The sequence below is a fragment of the Equus quagga genome, chromosome 19 (assembly GCF_021613505.1).
Source record: "Equus quagga isolate Etosha38 chromosome 19, UCLA_HA_Equagga_1.0, whole genome shotgun sequence".
In the NCBI taxonomy this organism is placed as follows: Eukaryota; Metazoa; Chordata; class Mammalia; order Perissodactyla; family Equidae; genus Equus; species Equus quagga.
The window spans coordinates 11321948-11349944 of NC_060285.1; the positions used below are offsets into that span (position 1 = coordinate 11321948).

At 54.0% G+C, this 27997-nt stretch overlaps 1 protein-coding gene across 5 annotated transcripts in view; it reads right to left on the reverse strand.

Moving 5' to 3' along the window:
- GGA1 (golgi associated, gamma adaptin ear containing, ARF binding protein 1) overlaps positions 1 to 12742 on the reverse strand; it is a 19805-nt gene extending 7063 nt beyond the window's left edge. The window contains exons 1-12 of one of the 5 annotated variants that reach the window (XM_046646531.1): positions 12327 to 12741; positions 11833 to 11881; positions 8605 to 8689; positions 7219 to 7294; positions 6110 to 6208; positions 4942 to 5065; positions 4410 to 4510; positions 3651 to 3731; positions 2388 to 2528; positions 2229 to 2310; positions 988 to 1095; positions 143 to 295 (exon numbers count right to left, since the gene is read on the reverse strand). In XM_046646531.1, the coding sequence (XP_046502487.1) occupies positions 143 to 295; positions 988 to 1095; positions 2229 to 2310; positions 2388 to 2528; positions 3651 to 3731; positions 4410 to 4510; positions 4942 to 5065; positions 6110 to 6193 (874 nt within the window). In that variant the 5' untranslated portion in view covers positions 6194 to 6208; positions 7219 to 7294; positions 8605 to 8689; positions 11833 to 11881; positions 12327 to 12741. Of the gene's footprint in view, positions 1 to 142; positions 296 to 987; positions 1096 to 2228; positions 2311 to 2387; positions 2529 to 3650; positions 3732 to 4409; positions 4511 to 4941; positions 5066 to 6109; positions 6209 to 7218; positions 7295 to 8604; positions 8690 to 11832; positions 11882 to 12326 lie in introns of all 5 variants that reach the window. The other 4 variants (XM_046646530.1, XM_046646532.1, XM_046646533.1 and 1 more) reach the window with 4 other exon arrangements.
- Positions 12743 to 27997: the final 15255 nt, after the last annotated feature.

The following is a 27997-nucleotide window of genomic DNA, read 5'->3' on the forward strand; positions in this document are numbered from 1 at the left end:
CCCCCCCCCCCCCCGCCCCACCCCAGGACTTGCAGGAATACCATGCTGACCTACCGTGCTCTGCAAGCTGCACCATGTGCTGCGAGCACCGCCCCCACCTGCAGCCAAGCCCACCCTCTTCCGGGCCTGGCCCGGTCCTCACCCAGAGACATGAGCTCATCATCAAGCAGGGAGACCGAGGTGCTGGGCTGCTCGGGGCTGGCCTGGTCACCAGGGCGGGGGGGCATGGCTGGGTAGGTGGTGCCCACAGGAGGGAGATCCAGGCCTGAGAGGTCCAAAAGGGCCGAGGTGCTCCCTGGGATGGGAAAGGAGAGTCAGGCAAGTCCTGGGTGGAGGCCGCGCAGGCTCTCGGAGTCCATGGGGGCTGGGGGCAGCACCCTGTCCCTGCCCTTCACAACCCTCCTGCTTCCCCCTCCTTGGCTGCGCTGCCCTGCCCCCGGACCCTGCGCACCAGACCCTCTCCTTAGCACAGCGCTCCTTCAGTCTGGGCTGTATCGCCTTCTTCTCTCTACTTGGCGAGCTGCCTCCCATCCTTTAAGGCCCAGCTTAAAGTCTGCCGCTTCTGTGTCGTGCCCTCCCCACCACTCTGAACAGGGCCGACTCTACCCTCTTCTGTGGTCCCCCAGGGCTGTCATTTTACCTCTGGTGGAGCCGAGCTTGTAATGTTCATGTGTCAAACTCTCCCTCCCGTCTTCCGATAATTAAGCTAAGCCTTGGGGATGTCATCTAGCCCCACACAACAGGTGCCAGATTTGTCAAACGAAAGAAAGACCTTCCTTCTTCTCCTTGTCCTCGCCAAACCCTCGGCTCCCTCCCCTCTCTGTGCCACATCCAGACTTCCTCCCCCCACAGCTGCAGGCTTGGCACAGACTTTGTCCCCAGCTCTCTCCCTGGGGCCCTTCCCCATCTTAAGGGGCCAGGGTCACCCTGGCAGTCCCAGCTCCAGCCTGGCGGGCCCCTCCCCCCAGCTCCCCACCACCTCCTCACCAGGGATGGAGCCCGCCGCGGCATCACCGTTGACCTCCTCGCCCCGCACCAGCTGCTTGTACAGGGTGATCACCTGGGTGAGGTTGTCGTTGGCCTGTAGGATCTCCGCTGGAATGGACAGGAGGGGAGAGGCCACAAGGAATGAGGGGACCTTGTGGCAGGGCACAGAAACCCGCATTGACCCCAGCCCTCGTGTGAGGGGGTGGGGCTGGCAGCGTCCCATCTCGTCTACTCAGACCCAAGCCCTCCGCTACCTGCCCCCACCACTGTCCCGTGCCAGCCCCCGGACACAGGGGCGTGCTCCCGCCTCCAGGCCTCCACGCCGGCCCTGCTGTCTGGCTACCCCAGATCTCTGCATGGCTTCATCCCTACCTGCCTTCAGGTCTTTACCCAAAAGTCACCTCAGGAGCCTTCCCTAACTCCCACCCTGCAATACCCAGTCCCCTCCCTGCTGGTTTCCCTTCATGCCACTTAGCACCACCTGACAAACCGCCACGGCTCACATCCTTGCCTTACTGTCTCCTCTCATGGGACTACAAGCTCCAAGAGGATGTGCTCTGTCGAATTTGATCACTGCCATATCCCCGAGGGCCTAGAGTAGTGCCTGGCACAAACTAGGCCGTCATCAGCAGGACCTCCTCAGGGGCCAGGGCCTGGAGGGACCTGGGCAGTGAGCCTTTTGGGTGGGGACCAGGCACACGAGAGGCCCTCAGTAAACCGCTGAAGGAGGGGCTGAGATGGTACTCAGACCGCTGCCCAAGAGGCCCTGGCTGACACGGTGGCAGAGACGAGAACCTGACACATGGCCCTGGCAGAGGCCACAGGGCCAGCTCTAGCACGGCTCAGGCTTACGGGGTTTGCTCTCAGTTTCTAGCTCACCCTTATTACGGAGGCAGTGTCTGGAGGGAGAGAGCCCCCGGTCCACCCCAGCTCTGCCACTGTCCCACTCCATGATCTGGGCAAGTGACTTTCCTCTGAGCCCCAGCTATGCAATGGGGACAATTTTCCCTCCTGTGCAGCCCGTGGGCAGTAAATGAGGTGCCTGCGAAGGGGCTTGGCCGTAGGGTCTCTCAACCACATCAGCCCCTGCTCACTGCTCCCTCCTCCTTCCAGAGACACTCAAGGTCAGCGCTGGAGAAGGGGGCCCCCTGGTGGTGGCTCCTTCCAACTGCGGATACTTAGCAGGGCCTGGGAGAGGTGGGGAGGGCGGCGGGATAGGGCAGACTCTGCCCAGGGCTCACCTAAGGCCTCATCATTGTCCTCTGTGTCACTGGCCAGTCGGAATAGCGTGGGCCGCATCCGCTCACAGCGCTGGTACAGTTCCTGGGGGCAGTGGGATGGGCAGGTTAGGGTCGGCAGGGGCCCTGGAGCGGGCAGGGACTGGGCAGAGGTGGGCGCACCTTCATGAGGTCCTCGCTGCTGCGGGCCGCCGCACCCCCCTGGCTGTGGCTCATTACCATCTCCGTCAGCAGCTTCACATTGTTGTTCACCTCCTCGATGGCGCTCACTCGCTTCGAGATCTTCTCCATTCGTTTCTGGTCCTAGGGAGGCATCAGTCAATGGCCCCGAGAGCCCGGGTCAGGCCTGGCCTACACCACTCTGGAGTGTTTGCTGGCTGGGTATGAGATGGGACCGGGCGGCCGGGGGGAGCTCACTGCACCCTGCTAAGGACCCCTCATGCTCAGAACAGGGCACTCTGGTCTAAGAAGCCCTTGGCCAACCCTGGGCTCACTTCCTTTCCTCCTGCCATTGCCCCCTGAACCCAGGCCTCTGCATGAGCCCATCAGAATCTCCAGGGATGGCCCAGGAATCTGGTTTCCAACACACTCGCCAAGTGATTCCGGAGGACCAGGGCCTTCGCCTGTGGTCCTAACACGACGCTTGCCCTCCTTGTGTTTGTCCCTTGAAAGGAAGTTCCTGTACTTGAGAATGAAAGGGACCTTAGTGGTCACCAAGTACAAGCTAGAAACTAATGCAGTGACCCCTCCCAAGTCTGTCACTGTGTGGCAAACGGTGGGCAGCTCATGGCCTTAAAAGGCCACTGCAGGAAGTGACCCCACTATCCCTGGCCCACTCTGCTTACTACGCATGTTCTTCCCTCGCAGAATGAAATGTGGGCTTGTACTGCGCCATCCGATACAATCGCCCTCCTTGAGAGGGGCCACCCCTGGCTTTCTCTTGGCTGTCAGGGCAGGCAGATCTTCTGCCCTCGGGGTCTCTGGACTGCAAACCTTTTTGACGACTTACCTTTATCAATAAAAAAGTTTCAGCACGCACCCACATTACTTACTTACAAGCTACACATTATTTCCTTTTCAAAAATATAAATACACATACATGTGCATACACATATATATAATACTTTAAACATAGTAAGGTCTAATTTATTCCTAACTTTCATGGAACAGGGAGTCAGCCTCGCAGAAGCCCACCCAGGGCAGGTCGGCTGTTGGAAAACTCTTCCCTCCACACACTGGCCCTGGCTCTGCCCACTGGGGCCCCCAGAGTCAGTCGGCTCCTCCTTTGCTGTGACGGACCTTTAACTGGGTCACTGCAGGGCTCCTCATACACACACACACACACACACACAACCACATCACGTCAGTGGCCCCGCTCAGCACCCCCATTCCACCTCCCCCCTATGCTCTGGGCTTGGCCATCACCTCCTGCACCATCTCCTTGATGAGTTTGTTGGCCGCCCGGAGGTCCTCAGGGTGGGAGCTCTTCAGCAGGCGGGCTAGCATCTGCAGGGACAGAGGAGCATGACTGTGACAGCAGTACCTGGGCTGGGGTCACGTTCTGGCTCCCCACTTCCCGGCTGTGGGATATGAGTTAAGTTACTTAAACGCTCTGTGAAATGGCAAGAATCTACTGACACTTGACAGGGTGGCTGTGGGACAGCTGAGACGCTGCACAGAAGTGCTCCCACAGCGCCCAGCATAAGTCGGTTCTCAACAAACGGTGCAACAAATCTATCACTACGGCCAGACAACCCTCCTGCAAGGACGTCCAAGGACCCTCACAGCGGTTACCCTCCGGGGCCGCACTGGGGAGAGGGGAGCCTTACTTTCCATCTGACCTCCTCTGGGCTGTTTAATTTCTTGCCCATGAGCACATCCTTCTTTAACAAAAAGCTAATAAAATTATGGTTGAAAGAATCAAAGACACAAAGATACAAAGTCCTGATCAACCCCTGAAATGCCCTCAAACCAACCCCAGGACCACTCTTGCATTTGTTAAATGCACGGGCACCGTATGGGAAGTGTACAGGATGCAGTCAGTGCTCGATAACGCTTGTCTGTCACCTACTCCAGTGGCCGTGCTGGCACGAGCCTCTGCTCCAAGGGCAGGCAGCCAGGCGCTGGAATGCACTGACCCCCAGTGGGCCCTGGAGGCCTCCCCTGCCCCTCCTGCAGCCTCACCTTGGACTTCTCCTCGTCTTCAAAGATCACGTTCTTGGGCCGCGGAGGAGGAAGGGGAAAGGTGGCGTCATCTGGAAGCTTGGGGTCGGACTTCACAATCCCTGGGGTAGACCGGTGTGGGCAGGCTGTCAGCAGGGCCCAGGGGCAGGCGTGGGAGGGGGACGAGGGATCGGGGGAGGCGAGGGTAGGATGGAGGGTGGGACAGTCTTTCTCCAGCACACTGGCTCTGGACTTCGGTGGCCAGTGCCTGCTCCGACCTACCACGTCAAATTGCGTGGGGAGAGCCTGAGCACCCGTATTTTGAGGCTTCTCTATGGCGGCCAGTGCCTGAGGGGAAGCTTAACCTGCACTCACCTTCTCTCCACCAAGCTACCCTCAGGCAGAGCCACAAAAAGGCCCTCCTGGCCATACGTTCCTGAGACGTTAAAGGGCAGACCCACGACCTTGCTGCCGGAAGCCCCTGTAACCGCTGGAGACCCCGCTCGGAGAGGAGGGAGGTGGCCGCGGGTGACACCCCACGCTGGTGCCTCACCCTGCTTCTTGAGCATCTGGTAGGCCTCTGCGATCTTCACCTCCTCGGGCAGGCCGACCGTCCAGCTGTAGAGGAGCTCCAAGATCTTGCTCTTCACCTTCTCCGACGTCCGAGAGCCCAGGTACTTCAGGGACCGAGGGGAGAGGAGGCCTTCGACAATGCCCAGCCTCGCTCAGTGCAGCCCCAACTCCAACCCAAACCTGGCTGCCTCCCCAGGACGCCCTCAGAAACCCTCTGGCCCACAGGGCCCTCACATCCCACCCAACCAGCCTGGCACAGACGGAGCTCACCTCCTAGCTCTGCCGCTCACTGGCTGTGCCAGCCCTGTGTCTCAGTTTCCCCACCTGTTAAGTGGGGGTGATAGCAGTGGCACCGTGGTGAGGATGCAGAGCTGACACGGGTAAGGCACAGAGCCCGGGGCCCACTCACGGCCAGCTCATCTAAGGCTAAACTCCGTGACTTGAGGAAGGAGGAGCCACCAGGCTCCAGGCTGACGAGGGAAGGGGCAGGTGTGGAACTGCTTGGGCCCAGGCCTTACTCACAGCCTCCCAGCAGCAACCTGGGCCGAGGGAACCGGCTCTCACACCAGTCACCCCCGGGAGGAAAAGGGGGGCCGGCTGGGTCATCCAGCTGCTTTGGTCGAGGGACGGGTCTGAGTGAGGAAGGGTGACATGTCCATGTCCTACAGGAGGACTTAGAACTCCTTGAGCCAAGATGGGAGTGTTGCCCATCTGCACCCAGCAGGATCTGTCACTTAGGTTTGGGACCTCAGCATCCAAGGCCTCAAGGAGGCCACTCTTGTACAGTGGGGACAAGGAGACCCTCCACTAGAGATCCAGGTGGGTACGCAGAGAGAGGTCTGAGAGCCAAAGCCACCCGTGCTGGGACAGCTGTTGAGCAGCTGGATGCAAGCCCTGTGATCGTTCCTCCCTAAGTACCGAGGCGGGCCACAGCCGGCCTGCCACCGGTCAGCCTGGAAGCGCTTCTCCTAGAAACCCAGCTGTCCTAGACTCAGCTATGTGAAGGGGACAGTGAGGAAGGGTTTGTGTTCCTGCCGGGTCAGAGTTCTGGGGCTGAGGCAGCAGTAGAAGTGGGAGCCCCAGGATGAGGGGCCGTCAATCACCCCCGCCTGCCAGTGCAGGTCTGAGCTCAGGCCAGGAGCACCCACCTTGGGAGACACGACCTTGATGAGTTCGTTGAGAAAGCGGAACTTGCCCACCTCGTCGTGAAACCTCTTGCCACAGCTCTTCATGCATGTTTCCAGCACCTGGGGGGGTGGTGAGGGGGTGCAGGGACCCCCCAGGGAGGATGAGAGGAGGCAGCCTCCGCCCCCACCTCAGCCAGGGTCCAGGAACCCAGGGACGGGCATTTAGAAGGGAGGGAATGACTCCTGAGGACAAAGGACTCCGGTTCAGAGGCCCCAGAGACTGCTCAGGCCCCGCGGGCGGGCTGACTTCTGGCGCCTGCCGCACCCAACCAGCAGCAGCACCGCAGCCCCTCCACGGCTGGGCCTCGGCTGAGGACCACCTGTAAATTATTTTCTTACTGTGTCCCTTTGATTGTTTTTTTAAACTTAAATAGGTACCATCTACCTTGGCTTTACCCTAACGTACCCATCTGTGAAATCATATGACTAGCACGTATCTGACCAAAAAAAGCAGGTTGAAATAAATACCTAACTATTAAAAGGAAATCCACCACTCCCTACAATCAGTTTTGCTACATGGTCAGTTGTGACGTGGCCCATGCTTGGGGGTCACAGACAGTGTACCCCGCTACTCTTCTGCTATTGGCACAGCTTCAAACCTCTCACCCAAGCCTAGGCGTCACCCCTCATACCCCTGCGGAAGGACAATGCTGTCCTGTGTCTAGAGACACTGATGGGTTGGGTTGGCTCCGTAATGTACCTGGAGAGCTTTATAAACATGCAGATACCGCAGGAGCTCATATCTAGCAGGTCTGGGGTGGAGCCCTTATATGCTTAAGCAGCCACCTACAGAGCTGATGCACAGCCGGAGCAGGGGACCCTGGACCAGACGATCTGAGGGGGCTTCCTCCCAACAAAAGGCCTCACTGTGCAGAGTCTGGAGGGGAGGCCGGCCCACTGGTTGCCATGGAACCCTTGGGGGCTGGTCCAGCCATTCTAGGCCATAGTGGCATAACCCCCTTGGGCTCTAAAGAAGAGCCTGATGGCACCCAAAGCCTCAGTCCTAGCCTCCCCCAGTGCCATCCACATGGCTGGGGGATGGCTGGCACCCTCTCTCCCCTTCTCCTCACCGTCAGAGCCTGGACTGCCTCCCACTCCTGCGGGGACTGGATCTTGTGGGCCAACAGCCGGGTGGCAAGTGGAGGCCTGGGGGAGAGGAAGAGCACAGAGCCAGAGTAGCCAGAGCCCCAGGCACCAAGGAGAGGGCCACACCATCCTCCTGGAGCTGCAGCTCTCAGAGGCTTCTACAGGGCATATGCAAACGCCCAGCTCCCTCACTGGATCGGAGGGGCAGAGCTGGTGGCATGACAGGGCGGGGCCAGGCAGGGAGTGCAGGCTGGGCACCATTGAAAGGCACGAGCTCAGCCCCTTGGCTGGCTTTACTGAGAACTACGACCTGCCATGTCCTTGGCTCGCCATAGAGGCAAGTACAGAGATGACCACAGCCTTCCAGGGCCCAGTCTGGGAGCAGAACACGACAACGTATCACAAGAGATGGGCAGACATAGCTCCCCGGCACAGGACATTCTGCTGGGGGAAATCAGAGCAGCTTCGTGGTAGAGGTGGGGACGCTGTCTACCAGATCATAAAAGACCTGTCATTGGTGACAGTAACAGCTAACGGGTACTGAGCGCTCAGGCTGTGTGAGGCGCCTCGCACGCATTTCCCTGCCTGACCTCTGTTAAGAGCCCTCCGAGGAAGGCTGCACTATCCCCCGACCTCACAGGTGAAGAACTGGAGGCTTAGAAGCAGTCACTTGCCCAAGGTGACTCAGCTAACAGGGGGCGGGACTCGCACCCAAGCAGCTGGACCCCGCACACACGCATCATGCTCTACGCATGGCCTCCCCGAGTGGAGTGCCTGTATTCCTGGAGGTGCAGTGGGGGCAAAGCACAGTGAGCTGTGCCCCCCAACCTTCAGCACCACCTGGGGAGCCTGCCAACAAGTCCACGCCAGGCCCCCTGCCAGTCTAGTCCCAGTGTGGGTGCAGCCCAAGTGTGCATTTTGACAACAACTCCAGAGGATACTAATGCAGTCAGTTCTGGTTCTTCATTGAGCAAAGGGCCTGCTGGCCTCCTCCTAGCTGGGGAGCATGCAGTTCTGCCTCTGGAACGTCCTCCCTCAAAAGGCACAGGCTGGGGCTTAGGCAGGCCTGGGCTTGACAAGCCTGGGACTACCATTTTCTCTCTGTGAGATCTTGGGGCACCTGCTGAGTCCCCTGAAGCTCAGTTTCTTCACCTGTAAAATGGGTCCAGCAAGGACCACCTGAGAGGGTGGCAAACAAGAGGCAATCAGCACAAAGTGCCCACTGCCATCATTGATTTTTGATCACACTAAGAATGGAAAGTGGGTCTCAACCCACCCCGTCTCTGCCTGGGCCAGGGTCTGGCGTGTGCAGGGTAGGCACACAGCGGATTCTGCTGAGCACGTGAGCAAAAGAGGGAAAGGCCACCTACCCCTCAAAGTCCTCGCTGAGCTGCTCGCAGAAGCCGTTGATGCTGGCCCAGTTCAGTTCCTTGTTCAGGGGGTTTGTGGCTCTGTCTGCAGGAGAGAGGACCGGTGTGGCCTGGAGAGGGGCCCCTGCCTCTCCCCTCCCTAGCCTGGCAGCAGGGGGTAGCAAGCATTACTGAGTGCATGAAAAAGGCTGTCCCTTGGCTTCCTGTGTTGACAGCCTCAAGAGCCGAGCACTGACGTTTCAGCTGAGTCGATGGACAGATGAGTTCCTGTCCACTGGCTTCCTCTCGAAGCTTCTCCACAAGGGGCCCCCCTTTCAGAGATTGTGCTCAGGGGTTGTTCCTCTCCTCCTCCCCTGTATACCTGCCCCAGTGACCACGTGCCCCTGATTCTGCTCCTGAAAACAGTGTTCCCACAATTCTCATGGAATTTATGCTCAGAGATCCAGAGAAAAGGAAAAAAAGCCATAGTCCCGCCCTCAAGGAGCTGTGTAGCTGGGAAGTGGGCCAAGGGAAGCTAGGCCCTCAATACAGCATGACAGAGGAGGCAAAGGAGCCGTGGGGACACGACGAGGGGACTCAGCTGGGCCCGAGGCCAGGGAAGGCTGTGGCAACATTCACACAGCGGGTGGAAGGAGTTAACCGGGCTGGGGATGGCATGCCCCTGAACAGCTCAAGGGCTGCGTGAGAGAAGAGTTGTGGATAACTGAGCACAGGGCAGAGCGTGACCGGCCCTGGGAAGGAGTGGGGCTCAGGTATCACTTCCTCCAGAAAGCCTTCCATAACCCCTGCTCCCGCCTGCGGTGGCACTGCTGGGTCAGCTCAGTCTTCTGTGCCCCCAGGCCCTGACCTTCAGCATAGGCCCAACCTGCTACAGCATGGCATCCCAGCCACTTGTGTGCACAGCCGCCTCCCCCTGGCAAATGAAGGAGTGAGGGGTCAGCAGCCGGCAGGGAGGGGTGAGGTTCTGGGAGAGTCCGAATCCAGGAACGGTCGTGGCCAGGAAAGGGCAAACAGGTCGACAGGAGAGGGTGGTAAAAAGGCCAGAGAGTCACCTCCCTGACCCCCAACCTTGGTTAAACAATCAAGTGGGTTATATGAGTTTTCCAAACCTCTGTTTTCCCATTTGTGAAGATGGAGTGAAATATGGATTGATTTTGGACGACAAAACACTTTACGCATGGTAGGCTGTGGAGGCAGCCAGAGCTGGACCACCTCCCCAGAGCCTGTCTCTAAGCCTCACCCTTTCCTGGCCAGCTCTGCCCAAGCCTGAGCACTGAGCAGGTGGTGTGGAGGGAACACAGCCCTGAAAGTGGCACAAAGGAGGATCTGTGGACAGAAGGAGGCTGGGGACCCAGCACATGGTGCCCTATGCTGTGGTGGGAGGCCTGGAGCCCTGGAGCCCTGGGATCCCAGTGCTGGCAGCCATTCAGTCAATTCCTATTTATTCAATAAATATTCAGAATGCTGGAGGCCCAGCACTGCACAAGAAAAACCCTGCCCTCCTGGAGCTCACAGCCCAACAGGACAACAGAGACTACTCAGATAAACAACAAACACAGAATATTGTATCCTGTTGCAAAGTGCTACAAAGAAGAACAGAGCAGGGAGAAGGTACAGGGAGCCTTGGGGGTGGGGCGCTGCTCTCTGGGAGGGCTCTCAGAGGAGGTACAGCTGAGCAGAGATTTGAATGAAGTATTGGCTCTGGGGGTACTAATCTCCATGCCAGGAGCCCTGCAGAGCCATCCAGACCCTCAGAGAAATGGATTTCCTGCTGACCACTCAGGGACACCAGGAACAGGCACTCTCACCCCCCAGGGTCAGTGTGGCCATCTACTCTGCCTCTCAGCCTCCAACATGGCCAGAGGCTGGGCAGCACCAGTCTGGAGTTAGAAAAACAGAATGGGGGTAGACATTGCCCACTCGATGACACTCAGCTGGAGGACTGTGAAACAGGAAGTCCCTTCAAGTGTCAAAGACATGTGAGTCTGAGTGAGGACAGAGAAGCTGGTTCTAGAGACCACTCCTGAGTCAGAAGCCAATGAGGAAGCCGCAGCAGCATCATGAGACATCAGCTTTCTCTCCACATCTGGCTCATAGCGAGGGCCTCTGGGTCCAAGGAGATCTAACCAACTTCTCGGGCCCTGGCCACTAAACCCCAGCCCTCTTACCTCTACCTGGGGGGAGCACCTTCCCCAGCAGGCAGCAGGGGAGAACACCCAGGGAGGGAGGGAAGTGTTTCACAACAGGGCGTGACTCCACCCGGTCACCCCACAGAGGTGACAATGTCATCATTTACCCCACGAGAAGCTACCCTTCACCTCCAGCCACCGCAAGGGCTCACAATTTTGCTGGGGCACAAAGGGGAAGACAAAGAGAAAACCACCTCAGCCTCAATCTGTTAGGTCCAGCCTGCTGCCAAACCAGGCGTTCTGACTCCTCTCTGTTTCCCAGATCACACTCTTTGGCCTCTCAGAAAACCCCCATTGCTGTTAAACCTGACACTGTTTTGTCATCACCCAGAGCTCAAGTCCTTCGGCCTGTCATATCTCTCAGCCAGGGCCCAGCCCATCCCCCCAAGTTACTTCTAAGCCCTGGACACTTGTGGCGTTCCGGAACAGTCTCGATGGCCACTGAGTGCCTCCTTTGCACCCCCCCCCCCCCCGCCCCCCCCCGGCCTCCACTGGTCAGACTGACTCTGAAACATCCCTGGAGACGCTGTGGTTCTGGGGCCAACCTCAGGGGTCAACTCTGCTCAAGTCTGGCTTAAAAGGGGCTGGTCATGACCCCAAGTCACCCTGCACAGCTCCCTGGTGTACCCAGGGCCAAGGGGCTGAGCTGAAGGCAGACCCAGAGGCCTCCCTGACGCCCTGGCACAGAAGGGAGCAAAGACTCGGGAGGGAGCTGTCACAAGCCCAGGGAGAGGCAAGCCACAGCTCTCCGGGGCCGTCCAGGAGTAGGGTTGTGAGGATCACCAGCAATGTGGGGTAGGGAGCTCAGCTGGAGGGTGTGGGGGCTCGGAAGCCTGAGTAGCAGGAAGCTGTGTCTGAGGAGACAGAGAAGGAGGTGCAGGGGCCTCTGGAGGACGCTCAGCAAGGGCTGGGAAAGGAGTCTTGAGCGGAGGTGCAGAGTCTGAGGGGCTGGGCTCAGGGCAGTGACAGAGAACTTCAAATTACTTCTAGAGTCTGACACGGGATCCTTCCAAGCCTGTAGGGTTTGGGGGGTTCTTACTGTGTGGCCAGAGCTTGGGGAATCAGCTGGGCCAGTGAGTCCTTCCTTCCTGGGCAGGGGAACAAGCAAATCTGAGTAGTTGCAGACTCAAGGAATCGACAGGAGAGAGTCACGCCATGCAGGGCCAGAGTGGAGGATTCGGGGCCCACGGGGAGTAGGGTCCCTCCCTCCTGGGTCTGAGGTGCAACCCTGGGGGCCGCTCGCTTGCTCCCTCCTAGGGGATGACTTGGGGGGTCCGCTCCTCGGGGGAAGTCTGGGCCTAATGGGGCTGAAGGCTGCTGTCTCCTCCCCGCGATGAAGCGGGTGGTCAGCGCAGCTGGCGGGGTCTTCCTCCACCCCAGGGTCTTTGGGACCGGCTCGATGCACCGCCCCTCCCGGGCCAGGGGCGGGGCGTGAGGAGGGGGCGCCCCGTACCCCGCCCCCGCGGGAAGCGGCCCGCCTCGTGCCCCCCGGTTCCGGTTCCGGTCCGGCCCGCGCCCCTCCCGGACACTCACTGATTCGCGCCTCCAGAGTCTCTGGCTCCATCGCGGGCTCCATCTACACGGGTCCCCAGCCTCGGCACCGCCCCCCGGCCCCCGCCGCTCTCGCGGGACCTCCGCGGCACCGCCCTCCGCCGATTAAAGGGGCAACGTCCGCCCCGAGGCGCGGGCACGGCGCACTCGAGCGCTCGGCACCATCGAGACGCGAACGAGCTCGCCCAGAGCGTCACCTGCTCTCCCCGCCCCTCCCCCAGCTGCCTCTACGTCGCGGGCGGGACCCGCCGCCTGCCTTCTCGTTCCCGGCGCTCAGGCGGGAGAGGAAGCGGAGGGACTAGGGGCTGAGCACGGCACCATGGAAACCCCACGGGACGCTCTAACTCGTTCTGCGTCACGGAGATACCAATGACCGCTTCCGGAGGAACGCTCGGCGGCCATGTTTCTGAGGGGCTCTGAGGTCACTTCCGGAGGCCTGGCGCGTACTTCCGCTCAGATGCGAAGGTGGGAGGGTCCTTTGAATGGGCGGTGACGTACGTTGGTGAAGATGACGGCGCGTCAAAAGTTTGTTGACTGCTTGCGAGGGTCCAGGCGTTGTTCTAAGCCCTGTTAATACGTTAATCCATTAATCCTCCTAACAGACCCCTGAGCCAGATAACTAGTCTGCCTGAGGTCACGCGAGTGGCGGAGCCTGAACCCTGCGCCGTCTCCTGCATTCGTGCTGCAGTCATTGAATGCGCTTTGCATTTGCTTTGCGCTGACGGGCGCTGGGAGAGAAAGGCAAGGCCAGATGTTTATCACACAGTGTGATGGGGGAAGCCCACGGGGTAGCGGCAACACAGGAGGGGCCCGCTATCCAAACTGGGGCGGGGGTGGCGGATGGGGGGGGTCTTGTCGGGGGAGGTTTCCCGGAGGTGACATGTAGCTGAAAGACGGTCGGATTTCTCCAGGTAAACCTTGTACGAAAAGGTATTCCAGGTGGAGGGAACAAAACGTTTCAGAGCTCACAGGGGAGAAGGAGCGCGATGAGTTCGGGGCGTTGAAAGTATTTCAGTCCGGCTCCAGGGGATGTTGGCCCGGAACTAGGCTGGAGCGAGATCACGCAGGTCCTACGTTTAGTTTTTTTTTTCTGTAAGCTATGTTGGCCGTGTCGTTAAAGAGTTTCACGGGCGGTGACAAAGTCCTGCTTTTTGTTTTAGAGACGTCCAGGCGGCGACAGTAGGCAGAGGATTCTGGTGGGGGCCAGACTGGAATGGGGGGGGCAGAAGGAACAGATTTCTTAGCCTCGGGGCCTTTTCTCCGGTGTCTCTCTCCATCAAAGACTGTCCTCTTCGGCCTTTCGCACCCCCGGCCGGGACCGCCTGGTGATGTCACGCCCAGGGGGCCAGGTCTCGGGCTCACCTGGGTCGTTCGCAGCGTGGTGCCCTCTCCACCCTCCCGGTCCCCGGGGGGTTAAAGCGCCACCGAGACCAGGCAATCTGGCGAATCCGGTTCTGCTCGGCCGTCCCCTTGGGGGGCGACCTCGACTCACCTTGCAGAACCGCAGTGACCTCATTTGGGAGATGAGAGGGTTGTGCTGGGTCAGTTTTTCCCCTCAACTCAACCATTCAGCAGACTGGGATGCTTTTCTAAACTCCTGGCATGCCATTAACATTATACAGGAAAGTGATGTGTATGTTTATTGCATTCTTCAGTAAAAGCTGTAACGTAATATGTACTTAAGAGCTCTTTCCATTTGTTTCGTTTATTACCGAAATGAATTATTACAGAAATAACAGGCAACCGCATTTACCGCATTGATTTATGGGTATATCCATGCTGTCAGGAGTCACTTTTTAAAGATAACCTAGATTTGACCTGGGTTCCAATTCTGACTTCACTGCTTTCTAAACGGTATGACCCAGGACAAGTCACTTAGCCTCCCCAGATCTCAGCTTCTCATTTGAAACGTGCTTGTCAGACTTCAATGAAAGGGTGTCTGCAAAGTGAACCCCCCAACACGTGCTTTCTACCCACTTTGTCTGCTGAACTTTTCTCCTTAGCATTTATCGCCACTGTATATTTCTTTTCTACCGTGTTTTTTTGTCTCTCTCCCCCACCAGATGTAAGCTGCATGAAGACAAGGAATTTGTTTAGTTCACTGGTGTATCCCCTGAGGCTTGACGGAGTAAGTGTGCATAGTAGGTGTTCAATCAACAAGCACTGAATAAATGAATGAGTAGGAACTACTATTCATAAGCACTATGGATGGAGGGATGCAGGAATGTGCCCAACATTGCACAGCGAGTGTATGTGTTTTGGGGAGAGCCAGGTTGTGCCTGTCAGGAAGGCTCTAGGCTGTGCCTCAGTGAATCCTGGAGAGCCGGGCTTGGTGAGGGAGAGCCAGGAGCTGTGGTTCTGCAGATAGGGCTTGGCCCAGACGAGGGGCACAGTCAAAGGTGTGGAAGGAAGAACCTGAGGAGGGTGAAAGGAAGGAGGACCTACACAGGAGACAGCCAGTGCAGGAATTCGGCAGCTGTTCCCATCTCCGCCATTGGCAAATGTGTTGCTCTGAGTGACTTGGGGAACCCCTGCGGGGGAATGGGCAAGCAAAGCTGAGCTGTCCTTGAAGCAGCTGTAATCATCCAACCCACGCTGACCTCCAGTGGCTTCGTGCCTCAGACCCTTCCAGGAAAACCCCTCCAACACTGGAAATGCTGGTGAGGATGGGGAGGGAAAAGGGGAGAGGGCATGGGAAAGAACTTGGAGGAGAGATGTGGGAGGGCACCCAGTCCTTTGTTGGGGGAATTGTAGAAGGTCCAGGGGACAAGATGAGACCTGGCCTCAACTCTAGCCCCTGTGACCCCTGCCTGATCCTGGCTCGTGTCTCCCTTCCAGCAGACGCCTACGGGCAGGAGCACAAAGGCCCATGGCTGTCATTGTCTCGTGTAATCCTCTCACAGACTCAGAGTTGGGTATTATTCTCTCTGTTTCATAGATGAGAATTCTGAGGCCCTGCATGAGGATGTGGTAGGCCAATGTGTCCACACAGCCTCCATCACATCACAAGAGCCCACATAATACCAAGTGCCTGCCTTTAAAGGACAGAAAACACAAAAGCAAACAAAACACACACTGAGATAATTACAAAGGTACCCAAATGGGCAGGTGTGAGGACAGTGGAGGTCATGTTTAGAGTGGATTGGGCAGGCCTCTTTGAGGAGCTGACATTTAAGTTGAGAAGGTGCCTCTTGTAGAAAAGGTGTCTAGGCAGAGAGAACAGCAAGTGCAAAGGTCCTGGGGTCAGCTAAGATGACCAGAGCGAGAATTTGAACTCGAGCTTGAGTCTCTGCACCCAAAGACCATGCTTGGTCTCAGGAACCACGATTCCAGGCGCCACGGCTGACTGAGGAGGGAGCAGGCATCAGAAAGACGGTGAAGAGCATGAAACATATGTGTTCAATCCCTTATGTGTGTGTGCAGGGCCAGAGAGGGGTCTCATGTTTTCTGAATCACAACTAGGCCACACAGCATAAGGACGATTATTGCCCTGATTCATGAATTTACGTAAATGGAAAGGCTCACAAAGTATTAAAATTCAGCCCCACTTCCCGGTAGATTTAATAAATTATCTTTATTGAAAAGAATGACCTTTTAGGTGGACGAAAATATAAATTCAGAGCAAACATAAATGCCTGTGTTACAGAAGATGATCTGATTGGTTGCTTGCAGTTAAGCCTTTCCCAGAAGATCTGGATTGCCTGAAATAATGGGACAACAAAAGAAGGTTTGGTTCAAGGGAGACTGGGTCATTTCTTGTGTGTGGGGGGAGGAGATGGAGGCCACTAGCGAAATGAACTTGTTCATTGGGCTTTTCCAGGTCCTGGGGGCTTGGGTGGTCGGTGGGAATCTCCCCTGTGACACTTTGTTTCACCACCTTTGCTCTGATTCCATGATAAAGATGATTTGCTGTCCAGCTGCTGTGTGCCATGACTTCTATAGCATGCCTTTAAGTAGAGATTAGGTTCCCTGTTTTACAGAGGAAGAAAACAGCTCCAGAGAGGTTAAAGAAAATCTTGACTGAAGCCACAAGCGAGCGGGGAGCTGGGACCGAGTTCTGCTTGATTTCCAAGGTTTCGCTGGGTCTACTCTGCTGGTTTCTTCTGAGGTGACTACCTGTGTCAAAATCCCCAGGGGGAGCTAATTAAGAATGCAGGCTCCTGGACAACCTCATATTCAGCTTGGACTCTCTAGGGTGTGGCCCAGGAAGTCCCAATCCAAAGGTAGCCTTACCCTGTGCTCAGCGTCGTCGTTGTGTGCCGCCTCCCCCGTTCCCTGAGCCCCCTGCACCTGCCTGCTTTGGTTTCTCAAGGATCTTAGATCCGAGATGGGCAGGTCTAAGGTGACAGGGACTCACCCCCAAGGTCTGCCTGCGCCATGTGGCCTATCTCTGTGGCGTACTGGGACCCTACGCCTCCCTTTGTCCCACCTCTTCCTAACATCAGCTTCACCCAGCTCTGGTCCTCAGGTATACCAGGCGCGGTCACACTTTCAGGTGACTGAATTGTGTGCCAACCCGGGTAGGGGGAGGAAGAAGGAGCTGGAGAGTGGGGAGTCTGAGCGGCCCGCCTTCCTCCAGGTAGGAAGAGCTGGTTTGTAGGGGGTGTGGCCACAGATACTATGACTCTTACCCCATTGGCTGAAGGAAACCAGAGCCTCCAGGTTTCACCAATAGAAAGGCAATATGCAAATATAGCCCCTCGTTAATTGGCTGATAGACAGATGCGTACCATTCATTCATGGGCTCGGTGCTTGGAGCTTTATCGCTGCTTGGAGGTATAGGTTACGCATGAAAGCAATTATTGAGCTCCCACCTTGTGCTGAGTCCTGTGTCCGGGGATATAGGGGTGAGGAAGAGAGGCAAGGCACCGCCCTCGTGGAACTTGCATTCTAGTAGGCTAATAAACACGCAACTGAACAATATACTTTCAAATCGGGGTAGTGCAGCGAAGACAATGCACCAGGGAGCTGTGAGGCGGCACCTTGACCAGCCCTGTGTGGGAATGTCCTAAGTGCTGCCGAGGAGGCGGGACCAGTTATCCTGGTGGTGGAGTGAGGGGTGAGAGACAGGAACTGGGGCCTTTGGTTCTATCCGCTTCTCTTTCCTTTCTCCCAAAGCTCACATCTTCAGGGCACCTGTCTTCCTCCCCCTCCCCCAGAACTCTGCACACTGGCGCTTTATCTGTCCCTGCCTCCCCTCGGGACAAGGACTCCAAGTGCAGCAGGAAAGGCCTGGAGAGGCTCCAAGAACGAACTTCCTTGTCTTTCTGCCAGAGCCGCAGCTGCTGGGAGCAGGGGGATAGGGTGCGTTTCCCACAGAGTCAGAGAATTCCGGAGCTGGAAGAAATCTTGGAGAGCATTTATCTAGTCCAGAGCTTTTCAATCTTTTTGTTTGTTTGTTTTTAAAGATTGGCACCTGAGCTAACATCTGCTGCCAATCTTTTTTTTTCCCTTTGTCTTCTCCCCAAAGCCCCCCAGTACACAGCTGGATATTCTGTAGGTGTGAGTGCCTCTGGCGGTGCTGTGTGGGACACCTCCCCAGCATGGCCTGATGAGCGGTGCCATGTCCGCGCCCAGGAACTGAACCGGCGAAACCCATGGCCGCCGAAGAGGGGCGCGCCAACTTAAACACTCTGCCACAGGGCCGGCCCCATCAATCCTTTTTTGACAGATATCCAACGTGAGAAACGCACTTTACATTAGGACCAGGTGAACTCAAGTTTATGGAGACTGAAGTTTGTAAAAATTTGGAGACTTCTTAAAAAAAAGAATATATAATGACGCATGCAAAATTAAGTATTTAGAGTGAGAAAATAAATTCCTACAAATTACAAACTTAAAAAAAAGCTGACAAACACCATAATGATACAATCAGAACAATAAGAAAATTTTATTTAACTACCTGACGTGCCACTATAATATATTTTTTCTACAATGCTAAGCTTCATGCTCTTCATAGGAGTGATTTTATTATATTTTCTATAAGGGGAAAGAAAAGTCAGACTTCTATTACGTTTGATCAGAAAATGTTTTTTATTATTTTAGGGAGGTTTTTCTCAGCTTCATAATCTGTTATTGGTAATGTCATGTAAATCTTAGGTTTTTAATATTGTCAAGTTTGAGAAGGCCAAATTTTTAATGTTGTTTCGTCAGGAGCTGCAGATTTTGTCAGATCAAAATGTGTTATGTGCTGAGACACAACCTCATGGGTCATGATATATAAAACATTCGATGTCACACACAGATGTACCTGCCGTTTACAATCTGCTGCAGGTTTGTGTCCTACAGCAGAGGTGTTCTGGCCAATTCTATTGCACGTGATTCCCAAGAAAAAACAAACTAGGGGCCGGCCCCGTGGCTGAGTGGTTAAGTTCGTGAGCTCTGTTGTGGCGGCCCGGGGTTTCACCGGTTTGAATCCCGGGTGCGGACATGGCGCCACTCATCAAGCCATGCTGAGGTGGCGTCCCACATGCCACAACTAGAAGGACCCACAATTAAGAATATACAACTGTGTACTGGGGGGCTTTGGGGAGGAAAAGGAAAAAATTAAATCTTAAAAGAAAAAAGAAAATAGTATGTGGTGCATTTGTAATTGCGTATGCTGCGTCATTGATTGTCTTCCCAATGGTGGGGACTTCCGTCGTAACTAGGTGTTACTGGGAACTGAATCCTCCACTTGTTACTTTATGTGCCTGAGAATTGGAAGAATTTTCTACAGACTAGCTCCTGGCTCCACATGATGCACACTTTGGTTCTCCACTGCCAAAATTCTTCTGGTGTTGGGTGCCTAGGACATTTGTCATGATGACATAGGGATGTGACCTCTGTCCCTGCACCTTTCTGTCAGGACACCAGGTGAATCAGCAGAGCGGGTATGGGTGACAGGAGTACTTCCGGAAACCATTCCCTACACTGGGATGGCTGGCAGTCACCTAGCTGTTCCTAGAAGTGACCCTGGACCTTCTAACTATAACCCACTAAACCCAAACTAAATGTGTGTCCCACTCGACTTTCCGTTAGCTGGATCTCAGCTTAGTGGGACATTACAAAGAGAAAAGTGTTTTTCTGACATGGAACAATCTCCAAGATCTACTGAGAAGAGAATAAAAGCAAGGTCTGGGACAGTGTGTATGGCGGCTTTCACCTGCATGGTCGTAGAATCTCTGGAAGGAGGCAGGAGGAGGGTGTTCACCACCGGGAGCCCTGAGGACCGGGCTGAGGGGGAGCCTGGCTTTCCCCTGGAAAACCCTTTTGACCTTAGTGAAGTGTTTTTTTAATCATATGAATGTCTTAGTTTTTCATTTTTTTAGGCAGATGCTTAGCAATTGACAAACTATTTTTCTTCCTAATTTAGGTGGTTCTCTCAGTGGCCAGCAGGAGGAGGCAAATGATTTCTTTCTCCCAGAGAGAGGTTACCCCCACCGCAACCTCCTGAAAACAGGAGGCCATGCCCTGTGCCTGGAACCGGAACTCCAGACAGGGGTTGAAAGGAAAAGAAATGAAATAAGTTGCCATTATGAATTCCAGGAAAGCTCTAACTTTTTCTTTCTTTTTTTTTTAAAGATTGGTGCCTGAGCTAACAACTGTTGCCAATCTTTTTTTTTGCTTTTTCTCCCCATCCCCACCCCCACTGTATATAGTTGTATATTTTAGTTGTAGGTCCCTCTATTTGTATCATGTGGGATACCACCTCAGCATGGCTTGACGAGCGGTGCCATATCCGTGCTCAGGATCCAAACTGGCGAAACCCTGGGCTGCCCAAGCCAAGTGCACAAACTTAACCACTCAGCCATGGGGCAGGCCCCCAGCTCTAACTTTTTAAATAGCTTTATTGAGATATAATTCACATACCATACGATTCACGCATTTAAAGGGCACAATTCAACGTTTTCTGGTATATTACATTGTTAACTTTTAAAAATTGTAGCAAAAGATATATAACATGAAGTTTTCCATTTTAACCGTTAAGTGCACAATTCAGTGGCATTAATTACAGTCACAATGTTGTGCAACCATTACCGTCTATTTCCAAAACTTTTTCATCACCCCAAACAGAAACTCAGTACTCATAAGACAATAACTCCTCATTCCCCCTCCCCCCCGCCCCTGGGAACTTCTAATTTACTGTCTGTCTTTATGAATTTCTCTTGTAGATATTTCTTAAAAGTGGAATCATACAGTATTGGGCTTTTTGCATATTCTTTCTTTCACCGAGCATAATGTTTTCAAGATTCATCCACGTTGTCGCATGGATCAGCACTTCATTCCTTTTTAAGGCTGAATACTATTCCATTGTGTATCTATACCACATTTTGTTTATGTGTTCGTCTGTTAACGGGTTTTTCTATCTCCTGTCTGTTGTGAATGACACTTCTATGAACACTGGTGTGCAAGTATCTGTTCGAGCCCCTGTTTTCACTTCCTTTCAATTCCACCTAGGAGTGAAAGTGCTGCCTCATATGGTGATTCCACATTTGGCTTTTTGAGGAACTGTCAAACTGTTTTCCATGATGGCTGCACTATTTGACATTCTCACCAGCAACGTCTGAGGGTGGAAACCTTGATTCTTAAAACCAAACAGGTGTCAGCTGCTTGCCAGGAAATGGGCAGACTCTGGTGAACTGATGGTGAGATCTCTTATTCTCTGCCAATCAACGCCTGTGGGCTGGGCGGAGGACATCGGGTGTGAAGCACAGGGAGGGAGGGGCCGGGGACCTCTAGAACTCTGCAGGGGAGAAGGGCGTGTAAGTCTGCGAGCAGGCCAGTGGAACTTCTGGGTGGGTGGTGAAGGCAGGAGGAGGTGACAGAGGGAGGAACCAGGACTCAGAGATCCCCAGACACTGAGCTGGAAGGTCACCACTGCCAGCCCCTCCTGCTGAGCTGGGGAGAGCGAGGGCTGGAGCTGTCTTGTGTCCAGCGGAGAGAATGACTATCTCCTGGGTGCCAGCTCTGCACAGCTCCCTGAGAACCTTACAGTAAGTCTAATGATGTAGGTGAGGGGCCTCTCAATGGCCCACACGTGGGAAACATTCAGCAAATGCCAGCCATTAGATATTAACCGCAAAATAATAATAGTTGAGCACCTGCTATGTGCCAGATTCTGTAGACTGAGCCCATTACATATGTTCTCTCATTTAACCCTATGGCAATCCCGTGAAGTAGAGATCTTTAAAATTACTTTCCAGGTGAAGAAACAGAGGCCACCTGGCCTGCCCAAGGTCACACAGCCAGTAGAAGGCAGAGTCAGGGCTTGAGGCTGATGTCATTCCACTGAGGCCCCAGCGCAGGTGGCAGGTCTGGACATGGAGCCACCATTCCCTCTGGTCTCCTCCAGCACCGTGCTGGCAGCCTATGGTCTCCCCAGGGCCCTCTGGGAGTTGAGGGGGGGGGGGCGTCCATTACTGCTCTGCGTAGTGGGTCTCTGATGTTGTGAACTCGACCTGCAGGGGTATTATGGGATTGCCTAACCTAAAAAGGGAGGGCTGGCCTCTGATGACCTCGTGGGCCCCTGGAATCCTGCCTCATCTACTCTCTGATTCTGGAGTGTGAGTCCTGGAGGCTGGTAGATGGTGGTGGGCACAGCTGGGAGCTAGTGGGGGTGCTGTCAGCCCAGACTGGGACCAAGACCCAGCGTCTCTGTCTCCCGTCCTCTCCCATCCCCCTGCTGAGCAGCGCACGGTGCCCAGATGCCAAGGGTCTCAACGAATGCCGACTAATGGATGAGCATAATGCCAAGGACAGCCCTGCGGACAGATGGACGGACTTGGGCTCCCTGCCTTCAACCCGTGGGAATCCCTGGAAGCCTGATGTCGGGGGAGAGGGTTTCACCTCACTTTCTCCTGATTGTCCAGAATGCTCTTTCTGGAGCCCTGTGTTCAGCCCCTGGAGGTCATTGGGGTGTAGGAGGCAGCTGATCCCACCCTGCTTCTGCTACTACAGGACCTGGCAAGTCACTCCACCTCTCTGAGCTTCAGTGTCCTCATCTGTTCAATGGGTATAATAACACTTGGCGGATAGGTAAAGATCAAATGAAGCAGTATGCAAAGCACCTGGGATCCGACAAACACCAAATGGATGTCTGCTCTGTTTTTGTTTTTTTTTCTGGTCATCATGCATTAAGAAGGAGGGTGTGTGTGATGTTGAATTTATTAACCAATGTAGCCCCAGGGCTTTGCACACAGTAGGTGGTCAATAAGAGCTTATTGAATACTGCTGTTGAATCAATTGACCGATTTGACCAGAGTGGCGAGAAGATGAGGAGAATTGAAACCATGTTTTTTCTCAGACCTTCAAGGAAGAACTCGGTCGTTGAAATGAGGGCTGGTCCTCCTGAAGAAGAGAAGGCTGTAGACATCATAAGGATGGCCGGGCAGCCTATCCTGTGTGGCCCGGGGCAGAGCTGGGGCCAATTAGGAACAGGGAGGACATTATCCCCAGGGACAGATGTTAACTCAGTGAGAGGGAGGTCTTTCCAATGGCATGGGGGGTTCAAGGTGGTCCAGAGGCCTTGGGAGGAGGTGAGCTCCCCATGGCTGGGGACCTCCTCTGGTCCTTTACCACAGCAGGACAGATAAATGCTGCCCCCTCCTGCAGACACAAAGGTTGCCTGTCTGCCCTGAGGCAGATACCATGCTGTCCTTGGGTCTGCCAGGAGCTGGGAGTCGGGTGGGGCTGCTGGGTTGGGGTTGCAATTCAGATGTTGTTTCTGCTCCCCACAGATACCGCTATTTGGACAACTGTGATCAGGCCATCTATGTGTACCAGATTCATTGTCCACAGGAAGATTGGGTGGCCCAGGCCAGAGCTCAGGGCTGGCGTCTCCCTTCCCCCAGGAAGAGTGCTCCAGGACCACCCAAGTAACAGAAACAGCCTGCTTTACTTGTTTAATTTCTAGAGAGATGTTCTCTATGGAAAATGTTCCTCCTGCTGCATATAAGAAGCAGAACACAGAACATTATGGTCTCTTCTGTAAATCCACCTAGTGCCAAGTGTGTGTAGGTAGGTGTGACCCTGAGAAGGAGCCTCCCTGGTCCAAAGGGTCTGGATAATATGCTGAAGGGTATGTGGGGGGAATTGATGGCACTACGCATCACTAGATTGGAGCCCCCCAAAATACCCACCCTTCTGGGTTCTATGATGAGTGCTTCCTGCTGCTGATCCACCATCCAACCACCCATCCATTCATCCAACTTCTCACCCACCCACCCACCCAACCACCTATTCACCTTTTCATCCTCCCATCCATCCACCCATCCATCCATCCATCTGTCCATCCATCCATCTATCCATCCACCCATCCATCCATCCATCCATCCACCTATCCATCCATCCACCCATCCACTTCCTAGCTCACTCACCTAACCATCCAGTCACCTCTTCATCCTCCCATGCATCCATCCATGCATCCATTCATGCATCCATCCCTCTACCTGCCTTTGAGTTAAGACTGACATGAGAAGGTCCAGCCAAGAGCTGGGGGAGAGTTCTAGGTGGAGGGAAGAGCAAGGACAAAGGCTTAAGGCTGCAATGAGCTTGGTGAATTCAAGGGGCAGCGAGGTTACCTTGGCCAGGGAGCATGTGGGGTGAGATGAGGATGCAAAGTGGCCAGGGCCAGGTCAGGTGGGCCTCATCAGCCGAGAGGGGAGTGTGTATTCTGTTCTAAGTGCGAGAAGCCCCTGGAGGGTTTAGAGCGGGAGAGTGGGGTGTTGTCATTTACATTTTACAAAGACCCGATGGGTGGTGAAAGGATTGTGGGGCAGGAGGGGAGAAGCGGAGACAGCTGGGCGGTCCATCCCCTCCTCCTACTTCAGATTCCTTCCTCCCTCAAGGCCCCTCCCCAATTCCAGGTGAGATGAAGATGACCCAAGAGCTCCAGGGAACCTGGGGGGTCCTGGGGGGACGCCAGCTCGGAGTGTAGTGTGCTGCCAGGTGTTCAGGGTGAGGCCACAGAACCTGGCGATCAGGTTAAACGAGGAAGATCCCTGGGCTGGATGAGGCCAGGGCTCTGTGGAAGTCCCTTGCAGGGCAGATGGTTGGCTGGTCAGAGCTGCAGAAGCAGGGCTGGACATGTGCTCAGGCGGCCCAAATGTCCAAACAGGCCTAGTAATAATATTTGATAACAGCAAATATTCATTTGGTACTGAACATGGGTTGGCACTGTGCTTTGCACTTCACATATATTCTCCCTTGAGATTCACATCTACCCTTCAGGGCGTGATGGTTACAGTTTCCATTTTACGGATGGACAAACTGAAGCCCAGAGAAGTTATGCGACTTGCCCAAGGTCACACAGCCATGGAAAGGCCTCTGTATGCCTTAGGTTATCACACCTGAAGAAAGACGCTGGGAAAAGGAGGATTTTTGATCTCCTTGGAGATTGGAAAGCATAGGTCGTGAGCCCCAGCTCAGTCCAGGAGAGACAGGGCCCCTAACCTGCTGGTGGGAGCATCCGGCCCCCTTGAGGTGGTACATCTGTCTCTCACCAGCATCTTTCTTCTCCCCCTCCGTGCTCCGGTCCCAGGCTCCCCGGGGTCTGGGAGGATGGACATTGGCTTCCTAAGGAGACCTGTCCTCCAGGGACAGAGGGAGGAACGTGCTTGCCAGCCAGAGTCCAGGCTGTTGGAGGCCCATGGTGAATTCACCCTGAGCTTCTGCTCTCTCCACCGTCCTTCTGGACTCTTGGCTTCATCATCTCAGGTGGAAGCTTGAACCACTTAGGAATTCTCCCTCAGAGAAAGGAAGGAAGACCTTTACTCATTTAATTTCTGGCATCTACTGTGCACCCCACATGCTACATATGTTTATTTTTTAATTAAAGAAATATTTTAAATTCTTATAATCACCTTGTGAAGAAGGTATTATTAGCTCCCTTTCACAAATGAAGAAACTGAGGCTCGAAGTGACTTGCCATGGCCACTCAGCTTGTAGGTGACAGAGCCAGGCTGTGACATTTACCCATTTGATGCCAAAAGCTCGATGCTCGGCCCCTCCGCACCCCCCCCCCCCCACCGTCCCCCGAAGGGAGCGGTCACAGAGGGAGGAAGGGGCAAACATCACTGATGTGTCCATCTGTTGGTTCTTTGGAGGAGAATGACAGGAGAGGAGACAGGCAGGGACCTCACAGACCTCAGGACTGAAGACCCCCAAGAGCAGGAGGCCAGGGGGTGCCGGTCACCGAGGGCCGCGGGCTGATTCTCCATTAGACACGGCAGGGACCATGCCTCGGGCCCAGGGCACCTCAGGGGCCCACCGAAATGTTTTAATCTCTTGTAAAATCAGAATAAAATAAGCTTTTAGGTAGAAGAAGATGTCTGATATATTTATGCAATGCAGTCATAAAATATAATTCTATATATGTATGTTTATGTATATGTATATAAAATATATATAAAATATTTAATTAAAAAACTTTTTTTAAGATTGGCCCTGAGCTAACCTCTGTTGCCAATCTCCCTCTTTTTTTCCTCCCCAAAGCCCCAGTGCATAGCTGTACATCCTAGCCTTTCTAGTTCTCCTGTGTGGGACGCCGCCACAGCATGGCTTGAGGAGCGGTGTGTCGGTTCGCACCCAGGATCTGAACCGGTGAACCCCGGGCTGCCAAAGCAGAGCACGTGAACTTAAGCACTATGCCACCGGGCTGGCCCCTATAATATTTTTTTTCCGTTTCTTTCCTTTTTTGTTTTTAAAGATTGTCACCTAAGCTAACAACTGCCGCCAATCTTCTTCTTCTTTTTTTTTTGCTTTTTCTCCCCAAAGCCCCCCAGTACATAGTTGTATATTTTAGCTGTGGGTCCTTATAGTTGTGGCTTGTGGGATGCCACCTCAGCATGGCCTGATGAGCGGTGCCATGTCCGCACCCAGGATCCAAACTGGAGAAACCCTGGGCCGCCAAAGCGGAGGGCGCAAACTTAACCACTCCGCCACAGGGCCGGCCCCTATAATATTCTTTTTTTTTTTTTTTTTAAAGATTTTATTTTTTCCTTTTTCTCCCCAAAGCCCCCCGGTACATAGTTGTGTATTCTTCGTTGTGGGTTCTTCTAGTTGTGGCATGTGGGACGCTGCCTCAGCGTGGTCTGATGAGCAGTGCCATGTCCGTGCCCAGGATTCGAACTAACGAAACACTGGGTCGCCTGCAGCGGAGCACGCGAACTTAACCACTCGGCCACGGGGCCAGCCCCCCCTATAATATTCTTTTAATGTAGGAAGGGGCCCATGAAGGCAGAAGTACCTCAGGCTCACAGAAATCATAAAGGGGCGCTGGGAGGTTGCAAGGAGAACATTCCCACAGGCCTGGGGGTCAGGCACAGCCGCCAGGTGGGGGTGAGTTACCTCCCTCACAGCCCACACAGGCAGGGCACTGGGCTCCTGATACTAACGATAAATATTATCTGTTAACTATTAATGAAGTGCCAGGGTTTATCTACTTTAATCCTCACAAGACTTATTGTTCTCATTTTACAGAGGAGGAAACTGAACTCAGAGGAGTTAAGTAACTAGCCCTGAGGTCACACAGCTAGGAAGAGGAAGAATCAAGATTACAGTCCTGTACCATCCTCTAAATGACATTCGAGGACCCCCTCCTGCTCCAGGAGACTGGGACTTTCTGAAGCCTTCCATTGGGGTGTAATTAGTTGTTTTCTAGTTGTTTCCTGTGCTGGAGGTTGTCTTCTCACCTAGACTTGGTCTCTTTAAGGCCTGGCTGTATTTTATCCTTTTCTTCTATGGAGACCCTCAATCCTACACATTTGAATAAAGTCATACGTGCTTGTGTTACATGAGAGAGACTCTGTGTGATGGCTGCATAATAATTCATTTGTGTTTTCATAGCATCGACTTGGCCAATCCTATATTATTGATGTTTCACTTTCCAACTCTACCCCAATGATGATGATGATGATGATTTTTGCTATTCAGTAAGTCAGTCAAATATTTATTAAGCACTTACTAAGTGCTGAGAACAACTTTCTGATTATCTGGCTTGATTCAAAGGTAACATTTGGAATATTGGGCAGAACATCTCAAAACCTATGAGAAGTGGCCAAAGTCATAGTCAGGGGAAAATTCATAGCCTTAAATGCATTTATTAGTGAACAGAAAAGATGAAAAATTAATGAACTAAACATTCAACTCAACAAGCTAGGAAAAGAGCAACAAAATAAAAGAAAAAGTTAATAAGCATAAAGGCAGAAAATAATGATGGAAACAAAACCAAGAGCTGGTTCTTTAGAACAATTAATATGGCAGAATGTCTAGGGACATTTTCAGACTGCAGATTCTTTATTCAGCAGGCCTGCACGAATATTATTTTTCCCATCAAGTTTTTGATAATAATTGATTGGCAAAGTGCATTAGTTACCTATCGCTGTGTAACACATTAACCGAAATTTAGGGACTTAAAATAAGAAACACATTTCTCATGGTTCCTGTGGGTCAGGAATCCAGACAGGACTTTGCTGGGTTCCTCTGGCTCAGGGTCTCACATGGCTGCAGCCAAGGTGTCGGCTACGCCAGTCATCCCGAGGCTTGAATGGAAGAAGATCCACTGCCAGTTTCACTCCTGTGGGTGTCCGCAGGCCTCAGGTCTTCGTGGTCAGTTTCACTCCTGTGGGTGTCCGCAGGCCTCAGGTCTTCATGGGCAGTTTCACTCCTGTGGG